At 47.2% G+C, this 22,358-nt stretch overlaps 1 protein-coding gene across 1 annotated transcript; it reads left to right on the top strand.

Moving 5' to 3' along the window:
* Positions 1-8,749: 8,749 nt before the first annotated feature.
* On the top strand, positions 8,750-9,769 carry LOC140700407 (olfactory receptor 10P1-like). The gene has a single exon (XM_072973901.1). The coding sequence runs from the start codon at positions 8,750-8,752 to the stop codon at positions 9,686-9,688; it is 939 nt and encodes a 312-aa protein (XP_072830002.1). The 3' UTR covers positions 9,689-9,769.
* Positions 9,770-22,358: the final 12,589 nt, after the last annotated feature.

Consider the following 22,358-nt stretch of genomic DNA (forward strand, 5'->3'; position numbering starts at 1 on the left):
GGGTCAACGAAAGGTGGGGGAAGAAAAGGAGAATTGGAAGGATGCGTGAGGGAGGAGAGCGGGCGGAAGCCGGGCCGGCGAGCACGGGGCTGGCGGCCGACAATCAGAGCAGCTGCAGCGGCGCCCGAGCCCGGGCAGCCGCCTGCGCCTTCCCACTCTGCGGAGACCAACGCCGGCGCCCGTTCCCAAGGCCGAAGGACACAGAACTGCTTGGGCCGCCGCAGCCGGCGCCTCTGGGGGCGTCTGCGCGGCGCGCGCTAGGCTAGGCTAGGCTGCCGCAGCGGCCACCCCACGCCACCAGAGTCTCCCGGGTCTGCGCGCGGTGGACGCCGGTTCCGGAGGAGGTTCGACTCTCCAAAGTGCACAGGAGGGTCCGTCGGCGCGTCTCTACGCAAACCTCTCCACCCTAGCTTCCCTGGATGCCAATCTGGGAGTTTGTTTCCCGAGAAAAGAAGGGAGCTGGGCAAAACGACTCCCTTTGCCCCAGTAGAGACGGTGCAAGGAGAATCAGAAGACAACGAAATGTCCACTTCCTGAAGATCCCCTCTGCTCAGCAAAGGAAGAAGGCCTTTTCCACGTGTTCCTCCCACATGATTGTCATCTCCCTCTCTTACGGCAGCTGCATCTTCATGTACATAAAACCCTCAGCAAAAGAAGGAGTTACCTTCAATAAGGGAGTGGCTGTGCTCAATACACTAATTGCCCCTTTACTCAACCCTTTCATTTACACCCTAAGGAATAAGCAAGTAAAACAAGCCTTCAATAATATGGCCAGAAAAATAGGGCATCTTTATTCATTTTAATAGCCTTAAAATCAATGGAAATTCTGAATGATTCATGAAGTTACTCCAAATGATAATTTGAGCTTCTGATATCTGCTTTTGTAAAAGTTATTTCTCAGATAAACTGTGATCGCATTTGGAAATTTAGTTTCAAATCTGCCAGCAAGAGAGAGGTATTCAAAGAAGTTCAGATTTTTTTTTTCTACTAGGTATCTCTTAATAAAGAAGGCAAATTAGGAAAGTAATATATTTAGAGTACATAAAAAACAGAACTGTCTGATTAAAAATGATTTTACTCATCATAATTGTGGTGATCAGCTGAGTGACTAAGTCCACCTTCCCATGAAGGGCTCTTAATCTTACCAATCGCTATCTCAGAAGAGATTATACATGATGTCACACACACAAAAGAAGTCTACTTCATATAAACTCAGGTTTTAAACAACTTTCTTTCTCAAGCTTCTCCCTCCAGCAACTCTTAAAGACTGCATCTCTCTGGCATCTCCTACAGAAAATATTTCCTACTGTAAGGCACAGTGTGGGACCTTGTGATTGCTCATAAGAGTATTTCTAACTCTCATTTGAGGGCTGAAATTAGAATGAAAACTATTATCAAGGAATCATTTGGACTCCACTTAAAGGAAAATTCAGGTGAAGAGATATCTTAGGCCATGTTGGCAATGATCAAAATCTGTAGAACCTAGAGTGTGGCAAGGCACACCTGACTTTCAGCAGCTACGTTTACAGACGGACCTGAGGAGGTTAGGAGTGTTACACAGACGCTTCTTAGGGAAACCTAGGATGCTGTGGTCTATCAAATTCCTCCACAACTTCCTGCACCTGAAGCCCCTTGACTGCCCCTCTGACCTTGCCAATCATATGGTAACTGCATCTGACAGTTAAGTGGAGCCACCTGGCCTTACTACTTCAGGCCCCATCATTCCTGTGAATACTAACAAGCCCGTCTCCATGACTATCCTGTCAGCATCTCCGGTTAAGTGAGAGCCATCACTGAACATTTTCATAATGCTGGTGTCCCGCTCCACAACACACTTCTCCTGGCCTAGGTGACAGATGCGTCCTCAGGCCCTCCTATGGAACAATCTTCTAGGAGGTCCTACATTCTTGCCTCATATATTCATTCCATCTTTCCCACCTCCCTCAGCCTTTTTATTCCTTCCTTTACCACCTTCCAGAGCAACTCACGTACTTCCGTGTCACTGAGTGTTGGACGTCACTTTTTCACGCACTAGGAGTCCCCCCAGCAGTGGTGAAATCCTTGCTAGGGTGTTAAATCTGACACCCTGAGAACGTGTTCCCAAGTCAGTGAATTCTTGCTCAGCCAGTCGTACATTCTGGGGCCCTGATCAAAAGCCAATCCCTCGAACACGTCTCTGACTCGAGCCAGTCAAGCTAGCCCATTTCCCTCATTCCTTCAGTGTACAGGATCTTTCCTCCTTTACCAAGCCCAGCATGTACTCAGCTGGATTATGCTGGGTTTAACCCTAGTCATCAGCCCGGCATCTCAGAGAGGAGCTGGGGACAGCTCCTGAGGGAAGCACCTGGTTCCTTGTGGGGAAGAGGCCTCCTAAGCATCCTCCAGCAGCTCTTAGTGAGGAAGGGAGGCCACCTCTGCAAATCCAAGGTGTTCGTAACAAGCTGATAAGTTAAAATTCTCAGAAGCATCCATCCAGATATGCCTTTTCCATGTCTCCACCATCAGGATCCTGAGCTTCCTAATAGGCCTGCCTGGCTAAGCATTCAAATGCCTCTGGAGCTCTGTGCCTCTAACAAGTAGATGAACATGCCACTCATCTATGTCTGTCCTCCCACTACAGAGATAATGGCCTCTCTGTAACCCACCGCAGAGGTAGGCCCCCGGCTCTCATACCTACCCAGGAACTGACTGGTAATAGCGCTTAGACTCTCGTCCCTCCTCGAGGCATCAATACAACTTAGCATCAACCAGTCAACTCTACTGTCTTTCTGGGCATTTTTCCTCTGTATTTTTCTAATGCCTGCAACATCACATCTGCCACTGTGTTCCTCTCCACTGGGACATTTCTCCAGATCAACACAAGGGAATCTCAATTAGAAAATGAGCCACCACACTACACACAAGGTAACACCAGCCCACACCTGAAGGATTTTGAAGTCTGCAGTGAGCTGAAACTATCGAGAGCAACAACTGAAACTCAACTCAGCAACTAAACAACTAACTAAACATCTGAAACTAAATTCCTGACTCAGCGGACTTGTGCTATCGACCACCAGCCTTACACAACAAAATGCATGGCCATTTCTGTGTACAAATACTATTTACCTCAGTTTCTACGGTTTGTCTACATATGACATTAAACCTGCATTCAGAAATTACGAGACACGTAAAAAAGCCAGAAGAAACAACCCATTAATAAAACATAAAGTTTTAGACCAGACTCAGAAATGACACATGTATCAGAATTATCCTACAGGGACTATAAAATAATTATGAGGCCAATGTTAAAATATCTAATGAACAAGGCAGATAACATAAAGAATCAGCTGGGGAACTTTAACAGAACATTTTTTAAAGTAAAATAGAATGGTAGAACTAGAAAACACAGCAACAGAAATAAAGAATTTCTGTAGTGAGCTCATACACCTACTGGACAGAGTCCAGGAAAGAATCAATGAAATTGAAGAAAGGTCAACAGAAATTATCCAAATTAAGAGCAAAGAGGAAAACGTGTGAGAAAAAAGCAGACTATTTTAGAGCAATGAGACAGTATCAAACATTCAAAAATATGTGCAGTCACATGCTAGGCCACAAAACAAGTGAGGGTTACAGATCAGGAGATAACTGCCATTGAAAAGATAGTCTGTTGCTCACAGTTCCCAAGAGGAGGGGGCATGCCACACCACACGGAGCCACATGAAGAAATACCACAGTCAGTCAGGAGGCAGAGGGAGCTAGGGGATGATGTGGGCAGGAGACTTTTTTGTGCTTTTCATGGGAAGGACTGGGTGAGGCAGGGTAGGCAGGTTTAGGATTAGCTAATCTGAATAATTTCAGTGGGCTCTGGGTTTAGGGGCTGTCTCTGGTTGTCTGGTACCTGGCTTTGGGATGATTAGGGCAGGAGGATACTGGCCCAGACTATCAGAACTCGGTAAAGGTGGTGGCTCTGGGTATGGACTCTGGATTGCTTCGTCTGCATATAGAAGGCATGCTTGCAGGTAAGTCATTTGTTACCTCTAGGAATTAGCTGACTCTGGGAGGGTCAGTCTACCCAGGGTTAGTAAGATTCTACATGTCAAAACATCAGAATAAAAAGACACGCTTAAACACAGGGACCAAATCACTAGGGTTCTATAGATCAAGTGAAGGAGTCTGCAGTTTATTCTACCTACAATGAGAATCTATTGAGCTATTGGAGGGTTTAAAGAAGACTGACATCATCTGACTTACACTTCGAGAAAAATCACATGAGCTAGGTGGAGACAAGATATGGAACAAGAATGACTCTGATGAAGGACAATTTGCTGGACTGGGAATTTAGCAATAAAGGTGAGAGGTGGTTGCCTGGGATTCAATTGTTGATGCAGAACTAACAGGACTTGCTGAGAAACTGCATATGGAATATTTAGAAAATAAATGAATTTAAATGGACAGCCAGATTTTTGATCTGAGCAACTGGGTGGTAACAGGGCCCTTACTGCTGATGAGGACGTTTGGGAGAAGAACAAGAGAGCTGTTTGAGACAAAGTAAGTATGAGATACCTCTAAGACATCCAAGGGGCGATACTTAACTCTATATATGAGAGGCCAGGGCCAAAGATGTATATTTGGGAGTCACAGAAGTTAAAAAGGAAAGTGTTTCAAGGATGAGAGGGGATCAAATATTTCAAATGCTGCTGAGAGACTGAGTAAGATAAAGACTGAAAATTATCCATTGGACTTGGTAACATGAGGGCTGTTGGTGACCTTGATAAGAAAGAGTCAGTGTTGATGTAGGGACAACTGGAGAAAATGGGAGGTAAAAAGTAGAGACAGCACGTGTCAACCAGAAGATACCAGGAGCTGAGGGGAAGGCCCAGGCTATCCCAGGTAGCACCTCTGTCCTACTCCCAAATTCCACCACCCTCCCCAGACTAAAGCCATTCAGAAGGCTAACTCTCTGTAAAGAACCCCACTAAGCACATCTGCAGGAGCATGAGATACCTGGAGATTGATGGGAACCCTGAAACCCCCGCCATGAGCCCATGGGTAACCAGACAGGCAGTGTCTTCCCTGGAAACACTTTTCATCAAAAGCAAACCAGGCATGGAAATCAATGTGAATTAACCACATCTCACTGTCATTAACTTCTAGAATTTTCCAGAAGCCTCTACACTTAAAAGGGAGCCAAGATTTCACACAGAGAAATGAATTACCCATGGTGAGATTCTAGACATAAGGGAGGAGGACTCTCAAATCTCCTGCCATTTGTGACCAAGGAGACCCTACAATGAGTGAGGCAGCAAACGTTGGCAGGAGAGGGAGAAAGGTAAAAGGAAAGGGAGAAGGACACAGGTCGGCCAGGAAAAAATGAGCGCAAGGAAAGGGAAGGGGACACAGCAGTCACGGGGGACCCCAACAGAGTCACCAGCCCATGACACACCTCAGCACAGAGATACTCAGGGAACCCCCAAGAGTCAGGGCCTCCTAGGCCCCCAGAGGGTGAGTTACAGCAGCAGCTGGAGAATAACTGTGGGCACCACCGGGGCTGAGTCTCCCAGAGGAGGAGGGAATCGGCAGAGCCCGAACCTGCGCCCTTCAGGCCCCACCCTGGCTGGGTGGCCATTTCCATCGGCCCCAGGTAAGCGGCCCACACAGTGCTGGGCAGCCTTGGGCCGTCCAGGGACAGGAGTGGAAAAGGAACAGTGGGTATATCAGGGCCCACTTAGGGCCTACAACCTCTCTCTCTGGGCTGGAAGCCAATAACGGCACCTGGTCATGGGAGAAGAGTCCAGGGCAGGGTTCCCAAATCCCTACGACTGCATTTGCAAAGATGTGATTCAGATGCCACCAGCCTGGCTGGACAGGGAGAAGGGATGAGGAGGAGACAGGGAGCCTTGGACAATTTCTCCCAGATAAAACTGCACACAATACAGCAAGTGCATATATGTTCAGATCATGCAAACCTGGGTATGACATGAGCGAGCAGCTGTGCTGTGGGATCGGCCGTCCTGTGTGATAAGTGTGGCGATCATGTGATATGCAGGTGTGAAGTGGGTCTAGTACGGTGGGGTGTGTGTGGTGACGTGGTCGGGGTGAGGCAGTGGATAGTGAGTGCCGGTCTGCGAGATGATAAGTGGTATGTACATCAGCTAGGCATTCATAGCCTCCATCCTGCCTATGGTCAGTGTCTGATGAAAACTTAGGACAGTCTTTTCAGGTTCCTGTTAATGGTCCTCATCTCAGAGCCCACAGATAGAGCTGGCTGTTTCCCCCTTTGCTGTTCCATATAGTCCCCAACACACACACACACACACACACACACACACACTCTCCCCCATGCACAGCTCCCGTTAATACTTCAGAGAAAACCACGAAATTTGAAAGAATGATGATGACTTGTCTGCCTGTGCTCCCCAAGATCTCCCTGACTTAATAAAGGCTGTCCTCCCCCCATTTCCCACATCCCCCAGCAGGCTCCAGAACCCCAGCTCCCTCGCCCACAAGATGACGAATCTCCCCCTCAAGGGCCGCTTCCTATTCCTGCGCCCCTTAGGAGCCTCAGCCCCTGCATTCAGGGCTCTCCGAGCGACCAGCAGCACAGCTAGCCAGCCACAACTTCGTCCGCTCACCCTCTGCCCACCTGGCCATTTATCCACAAGTTACCTGTTGTTCCATTGATATACCCATTAACTGACCAGTTTATCCATCTCCCTGTCTCATTAAGACTTATTGAAAGCATACTTGGAGATGGAGGAGGGTCTGCATTAAAAAGGGTCACGGGAAGGGAGAAATGGGGAGTTGCTGTTTAACTGGCATAGAGTTATACTCATTTTTCAATAGGGAAAAAGTTCTGGAGATGTGTTACACAACAAGGAAGGTGCTAACACCACCAAACTATACGTGAAGAAATGGCTAGGATGATAAATTTCACCACGTGTATTTTTTACCACAACAAAAAATAGATTTTATTTTAAAGAGAGCCTCAGCCCCTCTCTATGACCCAGAAGGGCTCCCTGTCTCTCTGCGAGACTGAAAAGGATACCTGGGGCCTCAGGGCCAGTGTCTCTCCGAAGATCGTCCCAACTCTGCCAGGATGCCTCGGAGGTAAAGGGAAGCTGAAGAGGGAAACTAACGGAGGCAGAGTGGAGACAGGGGTGATGGGAGCTGAGGAACAGAGAAGGGAAGAGTCGACGACCCAGGAGAAACTTCTCTGTCCACCCTCACAGGCGGCATCTTGGGCAGAACGCACCTAGGGGACAGAGGAGAAAGGCTCTCACAGTGCGGCAAAGATGAGGTGGCCGAGGAGGCCCAGGGCAGGCTGAAGAGGAGCCGCAGCTTTACTCGGGGAAGGAGAGGCGGCTGGGTTGCCACTAGCGTCCACTTGCAAGAAAGCCAAAAACACACAGCACGTGGCAAGACCCATTAAAAAGTCCACGCCCTTAGCCACTTATTCCCTGGGGCAGAACTTCCAGGAGTGGGATAAGTTAACAGAAGCAAAATGAGGCATTTACAAAGATACCGTTTGCACCATTATCTAAAATAGCAAAGAAAGAAAGAAGAAAGAAAGAAGAATCCAAGTTGCCCTGCAGGATCTTACAGTGGAGACTCTGCACCCAGGCACAAGTAATGTCTCGTGAGAGCATGCAGGAAGATGCTTTCTTTAAATACTGGGAGGGCTGTCTGGTGCAAAAGGGCTTAGACATTCTATAAAATACTAAGAATTTAGCCAAGATCTATATAACGAAGACTCTTCCTACAGGCAGAGGAGGCCAAAGCTAAAGGGGGCTACCTCAGTAGATGGTGAGTTCCTGTCCCTGCAGATGTTCAAACAGACACGACAGCAACCTTCTAAGATGTTGCAGATAAGACTGGAGCATTGTCATGCTGAACTGTATGATCTTTAAGGTCACTTTTAATCCTGAATTGTCCTGAGTAGTTATTTCTAACCATGAGGAGCAGAGAAGCTGCGATGGGGTAGGTAGACCTTGAGTTGAGCTTGAAGGAGGAGTGGGATTTTAAGAGAATGCACAGTAACATGCCCTGTCGGGGGCAGTCTCTAGGGAACGCATGGAGACCTGGGAGAACAGAGTGCGGACAGCTGGTACAGCTGATCACAGGGCCCAGATAAGAGGAGAGCAAAGGACAACGTGCAACATGGCCAGTCTCTGCCCAACTCCGCTCACAGGGCAGGTGACAGAACCTGATAACCTACAAAAAGAGTCTACAGAATCCCAAAGTGTGATACAACTGGGCAGTATTATCACACACAGTCACAACATAGCGTGGCATTCGAAATCCACAGCCCACCGCAGTGATCACTAGAGATAGGCTTGGGACAGTCCCTGGCTCAGTCCACAGCAGAGGTTTCTGGGTAGTTTCTTCCAGACTGGGGTTTCTGTCCCAGGAGTACAAAGGGGGTAGGACATGGCAGCTGCTCCATCCCTGCTCTGGAGAAAGATCCTAAGTACACACGGGAGTCGGGCCCTGCACACAGGACCCAGAGCACAGGGAACAGTGGGAAATTCATGGAACTTGGAGTCAAGAAACCTAGATTCAAGTCATGCCTGCCACACCCTGCCTATTACCTCCAGCAAATTATTTAACCCCTCAGAGACCCATGGTCTCATCCATAAAGTGGGGGACCCTAACTGTCTCCGTTGATTCTAGAGGGACTATATGAAAAGTGCTTTACTAAGTTACAGAAATGCTGATTGTTCCTCTATAAACTTCTCTTTATTGGCTGTGCCACAGGTCCTAGCCTGAAGTGATGGCTAATGTGAATCAGACTCTGCCTGAATTCCTCCTTCTGGGATTCTCTGACCTCAAGGCCCTGCAGGGCCCCCTTTTCTGGGTGGTGCTTCTGGTCTACCTGGTCACCTTGCTGGGCAACTTCCTGATCATCCTTCTCACACAGGTCAGCCCCGCCCTGTGCTCACCCATGTACTTCTTCCTGCGCCACCTATCCATGGTGGAGGTCCTCTACATCACCGACATTGTGCCCAGGACCCTGGCTGACCTGGCCTCCCCGCACCCCCGGGCCATCTCCTTCTGGGGCTGTGCAGCCCAGATGTACAACTTCATTGTCCTGGGCATCTCAGAGTGCTGCCTGCTCACAGCCATGGCCTATGACCGCTACGTCGCCATCTGCCGGCCCCTGCACTACTCCACCCTCATGAGCCAGCAGGCCTGCGTGGCCATGGTGGGCATCTCCTGGCTCATGGGCATCATCACGGCCACCACGCACTCATCCCTCATCTTCACCCTGCCTTTCCCCAGCCGCCCAATCATCCCACACTTCCTCTGCGATATCCTGCCAGTACTGAGGTTGGCCAGTGCTGGGAAGCACAGGAGTGAGATCTCTGTGATGACAGCCACCGTGGTCTTCATCATGGTCCCCTTCTCTCTGATTGTCACCTCTTATGCCCGCATCCTGGGTGCCATCCTGGCAATGGCCTCCACCCAGAGCCGCCGCAAGCTCTTCTCCACCTGTTCCTCCCACCTGCTCGTGGTCTCCCTCTTCTTTGGAACGGCCAGCATCACTTACATCCGGCCCCGGGAAGGCTCCTCTGTCACCACAGACCGCATCCTCAGCCTCTTCTACACAATCATCACACCCATGCTCAACCTCATCATCCACACCCTTCGGAACAAGGAGGTGACAAGGGCCCTGCGGCACGTGGTGAAGAGGCAGGTCCCCTCACCCTGAAGGGACTCAGGGGTTGTCTGCTGACTCACTGCCTGCTCCTCCTCTCAGCCTTCAGGTGCTGGACTTAAACCCTAGCCTAACAGAAACCATGCAGCACCTCAAAGAGATGAGGCCTCCTCGCACAAAGTGTTGGAGTTAAAACAGAGATAAATGTGTATCTTATCTCCTCTCCCACACTCCAGCCTCACTATCAGAGCATGAGTTATTAGACCAGGGGAGAATGGAAGGGAATACTGCCTAGGGGGAAGAGTATTTAACATCTTCTGGATAATTCCGGATCCCTGAGCAAGCTGATTGCCATGGTATACCAGCAGTCGGAGGTCCATGTCAGTCATGAAGGCAGATGTCTATGAACTTGACATCCAACTCAGTGACCCCCCCAAGAACCCCTGGCGGAGTTTACCTGGCCCTTTGATCTAGTTTTCTCCCAGAAACACACTGCAGTCTTAGGCCCTGATGCCTTTTAGAAGAGAGGGAACTGCTACCTCCTTGAGACATTCCACATGAATATTCTTCCCTGCCTTTCCCCATCCTTGATTTCTGACCTCATCCTTAACTGGTGATAACATGTCCAACTGGACAAGAGCATCTCCCTGGCTTCCCTGTCCTTCTCCAACATGCATCATCAGCCGGATCCCGTGCATTCTTAGACTAGACTGAGGTCGTCCTGGATAGGAACCAGAGAGTGGACACTTAACAGTCACTGTGGCCACCCAGCATTTGACCCTCCTTCTATGTTAAGAGAATTTTCCACTTTACAAGTCCGCTGGGGAGAAAAAATCACCTCCCTCTGTGAGCTGAGAACATTTCCAAACCCCACGTATGGGAGCTGGTACCACCAACTGGATGCACCGCTGCCTGACCTTGAGTAGCCCGGGCCCACAAGAGGCAGAGAGCAGCGCTCTCGCTCTCGCTCTCGCTCTCTCCCTGTCTCTCTGGCAATAGCAAAGAAGGCTGCAGCAGCAGCAAGTTTCTGGCATACAAGTGGCATCTGGTCCCTAGTGGCAGCACCAGTGGTTTCCTCCACTGACCAGTTCATGTTTGGGAGTTACTCCTGGAAGCTTAGCCTCTGACATGGTCCTCAACCCTCCCAACACTATATTTTGCTAATAAATTACTTCTCAGTTTCATCATCCAGACAGCTTGCTTCTGTTGCCGTCAAGAATTCTGACTGATACCATCAGCTGAGCGGCTGGAGGCAGCAGAGGGAAAACCTTAACCCTGGTTTCCTAGGAATGAAACGTCTAGCCCCCGCTTAGAGAAAACAGCTCAAAGGAACTTGGGTCAGAGAACATCCTCAGACAGACACAGAGTCAAGGAACCAAGAGCTATACAGCTCTCCTAATCTTCAGAACAAAACTGAGAAGGTCCTTCCCTCATGGGGCTCCTAATCTAATGGGGGTGGCCATGGAGAGAATAGAGTGAAAACAAACAAACCAGCAGAAACATGTAATGAGTAACTACAAAATGTGCAATCATGCAGTAGAAGGTTAATGGTCGATTACAGTTCGCAGGTGTTTCTGGAGGGCTTCCTGGAAGAAGTGACTCAGTGCAGTACTTCCAACCTTCCTCCCATTATGGCACACATAGGAAGTGCTGAGATTTGAGTGACACACCAGGGTAAACAGAAGGGGATTTGAAGGCATCTAGACAGGAATTCATGGAAAAAATTCATTGCACTTCTTATAATACAATCATAAGAGAAAAAAAGTATACAGTACTGTGGAAGTTTTTAAATACTGGTTTTACATAAAAGTTACAAATAAAAATTTAAATTTTTATAAGAAACTTGAGCTTGCTTCTGCAAACATAATTTTTATATTATACTAGGTTTTGTGTTTAAAAATTGACACAGTAAACACTTCCTGATCAAGATTTTTTAAGTATTGATTTCTTAAAATAACTATGGTCATCGTCAATGAAAATTACTCACAGAAATGGGTGATAAAAAATGTAAAACCTTTCACAAAGTCATTCGAAATTTTGCAATAGTTGAAACTATACATAAATATATATTTATATTTACTAGATCTTCCTTTTCTTTCATGGGCAAAGGTAGTGTTGAAAATTCTTGTTAATAATAAAAAAGAATTTCATATCCAATCATACTTTTTCACGTCAAGTGCCTCGGTGCAGCACTGCTGGAGCGCTAACATGCAGAACGCGGGGCCGGCTTAGACACCGCCACAGGGCACGTGAGCAGGCAGCAGACAAGATTCAGGTCCACTACGGAGAGCTGAACTCTCAGGACGCCCCTCGGACTCCCCACCCTCCGACCCCCGCAGGCCACACGCTGGGCTGTGCACTGTGCTCCTCAGGCACGTGGAAGCCCACCTCCTCCACAGCTCCACAGGCCCCTCGCCCACAGAGGGTAAGGGGACAGCGGGGAGCTGGCCCCAGGAGAAGACGTGAAGGCTTCAGAGCACTTCATGGGCTACCGCCTCCTACCGAGGCCAAGCAGTGGCTACGGCTCGTTTTTCTCAGCGACCTCAGGAAACTCAATTTATTGCCAAACCCCACTCCTTTTGGGCTTCCCCATGAGGGTCCCAGGCAAGGCTGTTTATGACCAGATGCAGTGGGCCTGGGAGCTCCATCCTTTCCAAGAGTCCACACATGCAGAAACCAAGGCCTGAGAGGATCACTCCAATCCGTGTGGTCCCCCAGCGTGCCATGATGCACCCACTGGAATGCTCAAGTTCAATAACTCACTCAGAAAATACTATGTCAGGCTGTGTGCCAGGGATCTGGGGCAAAGGGGAATAAAACACAACCAAACGGGACAGACAGACCAACTAACAGTCGACTGCAGTCTCACAATTTTATATGAGACTTGTGCCAAACACAGCAGCAAGACAGGACGGTGAGGAGCACAAGGGAAAGGTCCTAATCCAGCCTGAGAGGATGGAGCAGGCTTCATGGAGGAGGAGATATCTTAGCTGAAGTCTGGATAACGGGGAGGAGTTATCCAGGGAAAGAAGTAAGAAAGGGAATAGAATGTGCAACGGTGCATCAGTGACAAGGAGCATGGCACAAACTCCAGGAACCGCAGGGCGATTATTACAGTTACGAGTGTGTGTGTGTGTGTGTGTGTGTGTGTGTGTTTGGTGGGCAATGGGGAACTGACAAGAGAGGAGGGAAATGTAAGCGGTGCCCAAATCTGCTGGGGTCTGAAGAGGCCCAGTGAACCTCACAGCTCGCCCTTTTGGGTTCTCTGCCAACGAGGAGAATACACTGGAGTTAGGGAGAGAGCACAAGGTCAGCTTTATTACCAGGCAGGCTGAGCTGGGGGAGACGGCTTGAACCCAAGGTCAAAATGAGCTTCCTACTCCCCACATTTACCACCACCCCCAGTTACAGGCAGGGGTTCTGTACAAACTGCTGGTCACCCCAGCGGGCCGGCCCCCAGCTCACCACCTGAAGGAGAAGAGTGTGTGCAGCCTAAGGCAGGCCAGCCCGAGACAAAAGCCAAAGAGGGCTTTCTACAGCATCACCAGGCTGTTCACTCCGCCTCCCCTGAAGAAGTGAGTGAGGGGCTAGAGAGAAAGGCAGGAAGTGTTTCCAGCCCTGTTCCCTTCTGGGATTGGGATAAAAAAAATCCTTTCATCTCATGGAAAACCTAAGGAGCCAGGTAACAGCTGTGCTCCCACCTCCACCCCGTACAGATCACAAAGGATGTGGGGGTCAGTTGAGAATCTGGGGACTCATCCTGAGTGACAAGACCAGATGTGAGGTTTTTTAAAAATCTTTCTAGTGGTGTGAAAAGTAGGTAACAGTGGAAACAGGAAAAAGAGACGCGGAGATCATTAACCAGTTTATCAGCGATGGTGCCCAGTTGCCAACAACAGATTCCAATCTGCTCATCTCAAGCAGAGAGGAATTATTTGAAGGTTGAACAGTACACGGAATCTCCAAGGTGGGGACAGAGAGCCAAGGTCCTCAGCGGTGCAGCAAAGATGACACTCAACAGCCCAGGACCCACACCACTGACACGAGGAGCTCGGTTCATATGCCACTGCCCAGTGCACACTGATGGCACTCGGGACAAGACGACCACAGTGGGCCAGTAGGAATTCGAGGCAAAAAGTAACTGATTAGGGCCTGAACAGGAAGCACAGAAGGGCATCTGAGCTAGAATGAACAGCAATAGCAACAGCTAAGATTGTTTGAGAGCATAATACGTACAATACAAACCCCTTGACTTGATTATCTTATTTAACTCCCATAAAAACCCTTTGTGGTAGATGCAGGGATGGATCCCAGACATGTGGGGCCTAAAGCTTATATCCTTTGAGGCGGCCCTATTTAATAAAATAAGACAGAAATACAAATATAAAATTAAGTACAGTGTTCATTTAAAGGAAAAAATGTATTACTAAAATTAGAAAATTTCTTAAATTGGCAAATGCCACGAATGATACAATCCAGGAAAATAATATATTTTTGTTTTCCCTGCTCACAGCTGTAATTCCTTTTTTTCTTATGTTTTTTGCTGTGCACTCTTTGATTGCCTTCCTATTCACAGGACAATGATTTTGTTATACAGTTTCTGCAAAGAGATTAGGGAGATGATTTGTCCTACCCCTTGCATGGTTGATTGAAATGTATTGTTTTAATTGGTGGTTTAGGGGAAAAGTTTTTAACTACACAACTCATTTTGGCAATTTTATGTTAGATTTTAGGATTGTTGTCAAATTTGATCAAACCTGTATCAAATTTCTTTCATATATTAGCTGTAAATTTTCACAATGTTTCAAGTTTTCCTGTACAATGAATTATCTTAAGTAGTCTCTGAACTGACCTCACTCATTAGCCATTTTGCCCTCCAGGCTCTCACTGCAGTAGCATATTAAATTTTATGTTTCCTACTTTGATGTCAGTATTTATGTCTAATCAGCAAGAAATCTAAATCTTTTCCCAATGTGTTCATTTGATTCACTCTCTTCATTAATTGGATGGTGTTCAAGTGACCTATTGCTGCATAACAAACCACCCCAATCTAGTGGCATAAAACAATGATCAGTTTGTTGTGCTCTTAATTTCTGTAGGTCAGGAATTTAGAGCACAAGGATTCTCATCTCTGCAGCACAATGTCTCTGTCATCAGCTGGAAAGACTCACTAGGTAGAAGTGACTTGAACGGCTGGGCAGAATCATCTAACAGTTTCTTCATTCCCATGTCAGGTGCCTGTAATGACTGGGTTTACTGACCAGAACACCTACACATGATCGCTCCATTTGGCTTGGCCTTCTCACAGCCTAGCAGCTGGATTCCAAGAGGGAGTGTCCCCAAAGAAGACATCCAGAGCAAACATTCCCAGAGCCAAGACAGAGGCTGCAAGACTTCTTCCCACCTAACCCTGGAAGCCACACAGCATCATTCCCAACACATCCTGTTGGTTACAGGTGGGTCACTAAGACAATCTCAGATTTAAGAGTAGGGGGTTAGACCCCACCTCTTGATAAGGGAGGGTGACAAGGTCACGTTGCAAACGTGCATGTGGGACGGGAGATACTGCTGCTGCCATCTTTGGAAAACACTATGTCAGAGGTAGATTATCAACTAATCCACGAGAGCCTATACTTCATGCAGAATCTCTCTCTTCCTCTTAACAAATTTCAGCTTTTAATACAATTTGAAATTTCCATTATAATTCGTTCCTGAATGTAAGAATAACTTCATCACTCATTGTTATTGCTTTTGTTTCATATTTCATTATTTTCATCTCTTAGTTCTTTTAAAAATAAATTTGAAGATGACCAAAGCAGTTACCTTCATGTACATCCAAATCCATAAAAGTTGTTTTGGGTTTGGTTTTGTTTTTGAGCAGAGACAGGTTTCTTCAGGGTCAGGCAAGGAGAACAGGTGGCTCAGCTGAGAACACCAGCACTCTAAAGGTGGTTTTAATTTCTCACTTTTTAACTGAAACACTCAAAACATCTTTTGAAATTTCAGTTAAAATGAAGTATTTAAGTTTAATCAAATACCCCATTCCCATTTTTTTAAAAAGAGTAAAATTAATGGTTTGTTTATAAGTGTATATGTTCCTGTATCATCAAGGATATTTCTGACAGGAGAGAACTTGTTTTTTACTTAGAGGATGAAAATCAAATCCTGCTGACAACTTTACACATGTGATGGTCGGAAAGGTCTTTTGCCAGAAACTAACTTCTCAATCCCTAGATCTCCAGCCTAGTCTCTCCTCCACTTTCCACATATTTTCAGTGCCCGGCACCATCAGACACATTTTTGCTGTATTAAACATCCGGTGCTAAACTTTGTGTCATAATGCTGATGATACGGCACCGTGGGTAGAAGGTGTGTTCCTGGAAGTCATTCCTGCATCAGGACAGCTGGCAATGACTTAACTATGCGCAAAAGTAATTGTGAACCACACAAACCCAGATGCTACCATCCCATCAAACTTAAACTTAATCTATCACCAACTCAACTTAGACTTAGATCCAAAAGTATCCATGGTCACTTCAACATCACCCATCACAAGGGGAAATGTGACAGAGAAAGTCAGAGAGGAGAAAGACAGAAGCTACAAAAGACTTCAGTTAAAATAGATCACTTTGCAATTTTTAAGAAAACTTGGCAATTTATATTTTAAAATGTGACCATAGGAACATAATTGCTAGCAATTCCTGGCCCTTTTAAGGAGCCTATACAAGTTTGGAGTCCCCAGAATTCAAGCTTCACAGCAAGTTCACCTCTAAGTAGGCTCTGTTATTATATCAATTTCAACAGGATGAGGAAACCAAGGCACAGAGATGTTGAACAACTTTCCCTAGGTAACACAGCTAGGAAATAACAGACTTGAGTTTCCAACTCTACAGCTGGCACTTTCACTCTCTACATTACTAATTTTCCCTCTGATAATGTGAGTTTAGAGAAAGTAGAAAGATGAGAACAAAGAGCTGATGAAAATAAGCAGAATGACAGGTGGAAGGAGGTTAGTGGCACAGAGGAGGAGGAGCAGGACAGCCTGGGCCACCAGAAAGCTACTTCTCCTCATCTGGACCAGATGTGCAAACACTGAGTAAGAAAATGCATTTCTTCACTACCTTGTAAGTGGAAAACACTCCAGAATCAGTGCAGGGACGGAAGTTAGCCTTTCTTATCTTGCCTCAGAGTCACACCAGCTCTCACTCTGCACCATCATTTAATCCACACCATCCTCAGCATCTCATTTTCCTCTAGGAACCACACCAGTTCATTATTTTGATAAGACTAAGCTGACAGCACCTGGAGAGAAGCACACAGCAGGTATGCTAGGTGTACTCTCATACCAGAGGGGAGGAGATAAGCCCCATGAAATTCAGAGACCTGGCACCTCAGTGAAGGTTCTCTGGAAATGTCAAGACATCTCCTCAAATGTTAAGGACAAGCTGCCTCACCTTTTTCTCTGTAGGGTAAGAAAACGAACTCCTGTGGGTCTCTGGATTTGGGAAGCAACATACAGCCCATTTGGGTGTGCTGCTTCAAACCCCCTAGCAGATGTCTCACAAGTCAGAGCAAGAAAAGGCTCTCTAGCTGGTCCAGGCTGCAGTTCTGCCATCTGGACCTCCTGAACACCCAGCACACCCTAGGATGCTCAACATCATGGCGCTGGAAGCTCTGGTAAGTCCAAGAGGCAAATCACAGGTTTGGGAACCAAACCCAGGTTTTGAGAGCCAAGCCCTGGCCTTTGGGGCAAATAATCAGTATCCTTTTGTGAAACTGTTCTTGGGCTCGTTGTAGGCAACAGTACACACTGAACACCTGACCACTGAAGACCAGGTGACCATCTATTGAACTCTTTTGGTCACCATAGATTGGACATAGCTGATCCATCCAGCCTAAAATTAGGAATTTCCAGTAGCACTTCACCAACAAGCAGAAGTGCTGAATTCAGACAGGGCCCAAGCACACGTCCTGAAGACAAAAGAAAGTTGCATCTACCTCCTTCCTCAACAAATCACACCCAGTTCGTTCTGAATGGGCCTGTGAATAGAACGGCCATAATGGCAGGAAAGGAGGCCGGGCATGAACTCCACAAAAGCAGCTTCTCACCAGCCAACCCACTGACCCCACCGCTGAGATTCCACTTTGGTTTTTTTTTTTATTCAAATGTTTCATTAAAAATCTTTCATACATTTTGTGGTTTGGTGTTTTTTTGTTTGTTTGGTGGGTTTTTTAATTTAATTATAGTTGATTTACAATATTGTTTTAGTTTCAGGTGTACAGCTTCACCTTCTTTTCCATTATTATTACAAGGTCACAAGATATTGAATATAACTCCCTGAGCTATACAGTAAATCTGGTTGCTTATCTATTTTGTATATAGTGGTGTTTATCTGTTAATCCCGTACTCCTTATTTACCCCTCCCCCTCCCCTTCCCCCTTTGGTAACCATAAGTTTGTTTTCTACATCTGTGAGTCTTTTTGTAAATAAGTTGATTTGTTGTTTTTTTTTTAGATTCCACATACAAGTGATACCATATAGTATTTCTTTCTCTGCCATTTACTTTTATTTGGTGGTTAAGAGCTTTGCGAGAAGACAGAACTCCCCCATCCTCTACAAAAGCCAATAAGGCCAAAATACTGGCTTTCCCTAAACTCTGGCCGCCAAGATAAAGGCCTGTGACCTTAGCTAGTCCCCTAGGATGTATCTGCCTCAGACTTTAAGTCAGGGGCAAGTCATGCAGAGGGTAGAGGAAAGTTCACAGTTCATTTCGGTGACGGCAGTGGGGACACCGAGGACCTAGAGGCGGCAGCACCACACATGCCAAAGGAGCACCAAGAACCAATGGTGGCCGTGCCAGCAGCATCCTAGCCAGACCACCCCTGAGGTAAAAGCTTGACTTGGCTCCGGTCTCTGGGTGTCTCTTGGTTCCAGATCGTTCCCTAAGCCTGGTCCTCCAGGATTCCTATCAGCTCTGCGACCAGCGGAGTCACTTTTTCTCCCCCCAGAACTGCTCACTTGCTACCCCTTTCCCTTCCTCCCAAGGCCCAGAGGAAGGGGCCCACATGCCCCCTGCGGAGTTGCCTGCACTCAGCCTGCACCAGGATTTCCGCATTTCCAAATCCCCTCTCTTCGAAAAGTCCACACACAGCTTCCCCCTGACGTAACACAACATAACACATTTTCGGCTTTCCTGCAACTTTGGGAGGCTCCTTAGCGGAGAAGGTCCCAACGTTTTTGTCAAGTTAATCCTCGGCCCACTCACACGGGCAGTACACACGTCCCAAGGCGAGTCCACCCCCCACGCGCGGCTGCGGGCGAGGGAAGGCGCGGGGACAGTGGGACCAACCCTCGTCCCCCCGCGGCGGCCGGGCCCCGTCGAGGGTCGCGGGGCTTTCTTCTCACCACCGAAACCCCAACCACGCCCACGCTTACCTCCGAGGCCCGCAGGAGGCCTTAACAGCGGCGACGCTTTCTTGTCCGGACGACGCTTCCCGCTCGCAGATGTGCCGCACCGGCGGCCCCGCAGCCCTGACGCCGCCGCCGCCGAGGGTCGCGACCCCGCGCGTTCGGGGCGAGCCTGCGGGGAAGCGGCGGCGGCACCAAGGCGGGCGGGCGCGGGGCACGCACCCCCGGCCCCCGGGCTCTGCGCTCACCCTAACCGCCCGCCGCGCCCGGAGCCCCCGCGCCGGCGCCCGCGGCCGCGGCCCGTGTGCCCCGAGGCCGGCCTCCCGCCCCCAACACCGCGCGGCCCCGCGACAGCCTCCGCGCCCGGCCCTGCTCGCCCCGCTCGCGGGCCCCGCGCCCCCGCCCTCCCGCTTGGCCGCTCACCCGGCCGCCGCGGGTTCGGGTCCCGGGAAGAGGCGTCTACGCCAACGGCCTCAGGCCTACGCTGCCCCGAAGTGTTTAAGACATCTAAAAACCTCAATGAAAGTTATCACTGAAGTTCATAGAAACGCAAATGATAGCAGCAGCACTCCTACTATTAATCGTAAGTAACTACCGCTTCACTACTTGCCATGCACTGCCAAGCAGTTTTTTTTGTAATCTATTCGACAACTATTTCTTCAACATCTAGTATGTGCCAGGCACTAGGAAAACACTGGTAAACAAGACAAGCAGCAACCCTGCCTTTACGGGACATGTAGTGAGAGACGAGAAACCATAAACAAATTGATTTCCGATAATGTTAAGAGTGCAATAAAGAATGCCTGGAGAGGGTCTACATTAAATTCTCACAACTATTCTGTGAAGCATAGAAACTATTGTAACTGCTGTTCTACAGATTAGGAAATTCAGGCATAAAAATGGTAAGAAACTCCCAAGATAGGAAAAATGTTAAGAAATCTCCAAGGATTCGATCTTGGAGCCTCCTAGCACCACAGCCATGCTGTAAACCACTGTGTCATAGTGCCATCTGTATCCAGTCCTCTGGTCAACCTTTCTTAGGCAGCTCCATATTCCCCACTCCTATAATTTCCAATACAATAAGGGACACTATTCCACTCTTTAATGCCCCTTATTCCCAAGGATAGACATGGACTCCTCCGTCCCTAGCCTCCCATATCCTCTTTTGCACTTATAAGATGGCCAACATTCACACAAGTAACAAGAGTGAGTCTCTGGTCCAACAAAGGACTCATATCAGGGGAAATTGCTCTATTTCCCAGGTAGTTTCCTTCTTCCTGAATGGAGGTGATCAGAGCTTTCTGCTTAGGTCCTCACATCCAACTGCAGTTCCAGCCCTGCTTGAATAGCACCTGGGGATACAGTTGCCAGATTTAGCAAATAAAAATACAAGACATATAGTTAAATTTTATTTTCTCATGAATAATGAATAATTTTCAATGTATCTGTGTTTCAAACATTTCTTTCCCCAGAAAGATAAAGTGGTGCAAAATCCTTCTGGCCAAATATTTCATGGGACACACTTATACCAAATAATTACTTGTAGTTTATCGGAAATTCAAATTTAACTGAACATCCAGTATTTTCCTGGCAACTCTGTCTAGGGACCCCATAAATAGGGAGCCTCAGCCTCCAGAACTGATGGTCACCATCTCAGGTGAGAGACGCACAAACCCACTTAGGGACGAGCCAGTCGGATTTCATGTCCTCCTCCTGCCCCCGCCCTCAGCTCACAACAATGAGGAAAAAGCCTCTCCCCCTGTCTTGTTCAGATACCAACTCTATAGGGAAGTCATTGCCTGAGTCTAACTTTGATGCCTCACGTTGCACTCTCAGTCCAAGTATGTCTCACACAGTACTTGGTGGACTGGGGGTAAATGAGTTTGTGTCCTCCTTGGAAGGTCTTTTCTGCACTACAAGAATATTAAATATCCCATATCTCCCCAGTCCTGCTCTTCCCCGGGGTCCCTAACCCTAACTCCTTCCTGACTCTTAGTCCATTTCCTTCCCCTGCAAATGGGACTGCCCTCAGTTGGACTGTAAAGCTATAAAAATTCTTTTGGAGGACAGTTTGGTAATTTGTTTCAAAAGCTCTAAAACTGTGCATATGTTTTCACCCAACAATTCCATTCCTAGAAGATGGTGCTCAGAAAAGCATAAATATACCAAGATATGAGCGCAATGACATCTCTCTCAGCAATATTTATAACAAAAAATTTTAATTCTAATAATAGAAGATTGTGGGGTTCGTCCTTAGTTTTTGGTTCTGGTTTTTTTTTTTGAAGTATAGTCAATTTACAATGTTGTGTTAGTTTCTGGTGTACAGCATAGTGATTCAGTTATACATATGTATATGTTCCTTTTCATATTCTCTTTCATTATAGGCTAGTAGAAGATATTGAATGCAGTTCCCTGTGCTGTACAGTAGGACCTTGTTGTTTATCTGTTTTGTATACAGTAGTTGGTATCTGTGAATCCTCAACTCCCTTTTTATACCCCCAACTCCTTTCCCCCTGGTAACCATAAGTTTGTTTTCTATGTCTGTGAGTCTGTTAAGATTGTTTAAAATTAGTACATTCCTATAGTAGGCTACTATATGGATATTAAAATGATGCTTTAGAAGCCTACTTAATGTTACAATATAGTTTAATAATGTGGAAAACAAAAGTTATGAGCAATTTAGACAATATCATCCCATTTTTAGTTTTTAAAAATATGTATATATGTGTGTACACATACACACACACACACACACAGGGAAACCAGACATAATTAACACCAAAATGTTAATAGTTATTTTCATTTCTTCTGAATGCAAAATTCTCTACAATTAACAGTGTTACTTTTGTAAATTGGAAAAGAAAATCAATGCGATTTTCAAGGCCCTCGTTTATTGTGCCTTTTGAGTGATTTCCCTGCTTATCCTCTCCCCCTGGCAGCTTATTGCTAAGGGAGAGTTTATAAACAAGCAAGAATGGGCTTCCCAGGGAAAGTAAAATGGTGCAGGCAAATGAAGGTGGCTCCAAGTAGAAAGAGTGGACAGTTTGCAAGAAACAGAACCATCATCTTGGGAGTCTAGGGGCCAGATCAGCACTTCTGATTGATCAGAGCCAGAGGCGAGAGATGTAGGTGCATTTCTACCCTAGGGCCACACGAGAAGATGACCAGCGAGCCAGGCTGCAGGTGAGAAAGAAGCTCAGGAGAGAATATCAACATCTCAGGGATCCCAGGAGAGGAGCTGTAAGTCAGGAGAAAAGTGACTAGACAGAAGCTTCCAGACCTAAAGCGGCATCGGGCAAGACTCAGCACCTGAAT

The sequence above is a fragment of the Vicugna pacos genome, chromosome 12 (assembly GCF_048564905.1).
Source record: "Vicugna pacos chromosome 12, VicPac4, whole genome shotgun sequence".
Classification (NCBI taxonomy): Eukaryota; Metazoa; Chordata; class Mammalia; order Artiodactyla; family Camelidae; genus Vicugna; species Vicugna pacos.

Coding starts and splice junctions, on each gene's coding strand:
- LOC140700407 (XM_072973901.1), top strand. CDS start 8,750: ATGGCTAATGTGAATCAGACTCTGCCTGAATTCCTCCTTCTGGGATTC.